Consider the following 1,711-nt stretch of genomic DNA (forward strand, 5'->3'; position numbering starts at 1 on the left):
TGTTTTAACATCCATTTGATGAAGCTCCAAATTGTAGTGTGCCACAAGAGCCATGATAATTCAAAAAGAATCTTTCGACAAAACTGGGGAGAAGGTTTCAACATAATCAATGCCTTCTCGTTGAGTGAAACCTTTTGCAACCAATCTTACTTTCTTTCGTTCAACATTTCATTTTGAATCTAATTTACTTTTGAAAATCCACTTGTTATCACAGCCTTAGCATCTGGAGAAAGTTCAACAAGATCCCAAACTTTATTCCTTTCCATGGAATTCATTTCATCTTCCATGACAGCTATCCAATTATCTGCATCACGACTTGTCAATGCTTGGTTATAAGTTACAGGATCAACAATATGCCCAATATTAAAATCGCTCTCCAATAAATATGTAACATAATCACTGGGCAATGCAGATATTCTTTCCCTTTGTGATCTCCTAACTTGTGGTTCAGGAACCGATTCAATCGTTGTTTGAGGAATTGGAGATTCCTCCTGGTTCCTTGGTTCTTCATTAACAACTTCAATTGGTTGAGAACCAACTCTTTCCTGTATGACAGGAACTGGAACAACAACTTGATTTGGTTCAACAAGAATTTCTCTCAACGTGGAACTCCCACTGTCTCCAAAATCATTCTCCAGAAACTTAGCAGTAATGGACTCCACAATTCTAGTGCCGCGATTTGGACAGTAAAACTTATATCCCTTTGATCTATCCGGATACCCAATAAAGTAGCCAGGAGTTGATTTAGGGTCTAATTTCTTTTCAAATGGATTATAAATCCTAACCTCAGCTAGACATCCCCAAACTTTAAAGTGAGCCATTCTTGGCTTACATCCTGTCCATAATTCAAACGGTGTCTTTACAACAGCTTTACTTGGAACTCTGTTCAAAATATACAGAGCTGTTTTCAAGGCTTCACCCCACAAATATTTAGGGAAATTTGTTCTACTCATCATACTTCTAACCATATCTTTTAGAGTTCGATTACGTCTTTCAGAAACACTATTTTGCTCAGGTGTCCCTGGCATGTTGTATTGAGGTACTATTCCACACTCTTGTAAAAGTTTTACAAAATCACCCATATTTTGACCAGACTCGTCATATTTCCCATAGTACTCACCACCTCGGTCAGATCTTACAACTTTGATACTTTTCTCACATTGTTTCTCTACTTCCAGTTTGAAAACTTTGAATTTCTCAAGTGCATGTGATTTGTCTTTAATCAAATAAACATATCCATATCGTGAAAAATCATCAATGAAAGTTATGAAATATTTATTCCCACATATAGTGGAAAGCAAAGGTCCATTGATATCAGCATGAATTAAGTCCAAAATTCCATTACTCCTAGTCGAACCCTTCCTCGTAGACTTAGTTAACTTTTCTCTTATACAATCTATACAGGTGTCAAAATCGGAGAAGTTTAAGGAAGGAAGTATCTCATCTTTTACTAATCTTTCCATTCTATCCTTAGAAATATGACCCAATCGCTTATGCCACAACATAGAGGATGATTCACGAATTAAAGTCCTTTTCTTTGATACATTTGTAACAAACGAGACATCACCAAAAGAAGCCAAAGATAATTTATATAAACCATCACATAAAATGCCATTTCCAATCAAACGAGAATCATTAAATAACTTAACCATTCCATTACCAAAATTAAATGTAAAACCACAAGCATCAAGTTTTGGTATAGAAATTAAAT

General features: G+C 35.5%; 1 protein-coding gene across 1 annotated transcript in view; it reads right to left on the reverse strand.

The window, feature by feature from the left end:
* Positions 1–1,028, reverse strand: part of LOC111383315 (F-box protein SKIP19-like) — a 3,891-nt gene extending 2,863 nt beyond the window's left edge. Inside the window, exons 1-2 of the mRNA XM_023007398.1 lie at positions 989–1,028; positions 243–691 (exon numbers count right to left, since the gene is read on the reverse strand). Coding sequence (XP_022863166.1) covers positions 243–691; positions 989–1,028 — 489 coding nt within the window. The remainder of the gene's footprint in view (positions 1–242; positions 692–988) is intronic.
* Between the last annotated feature and the right edge of the window lie 683 nt (positions 1,029–1,711).

The sequence above is a fragment of the Olea europaea genome, unplaced genomic scaffold, assembly GCF_002742605.1.
Source record: "Olea europaea var. sylvestris unplaced genomic scaffold, O_europaea_v1 scaffold2658, whole genome shotgun sequence".
NCBI lineage: Eukaryota > Viridiplantae > Streptophyta > Magnoliopsida > Lamiales > Oleaceae > Olea > Olea europaea.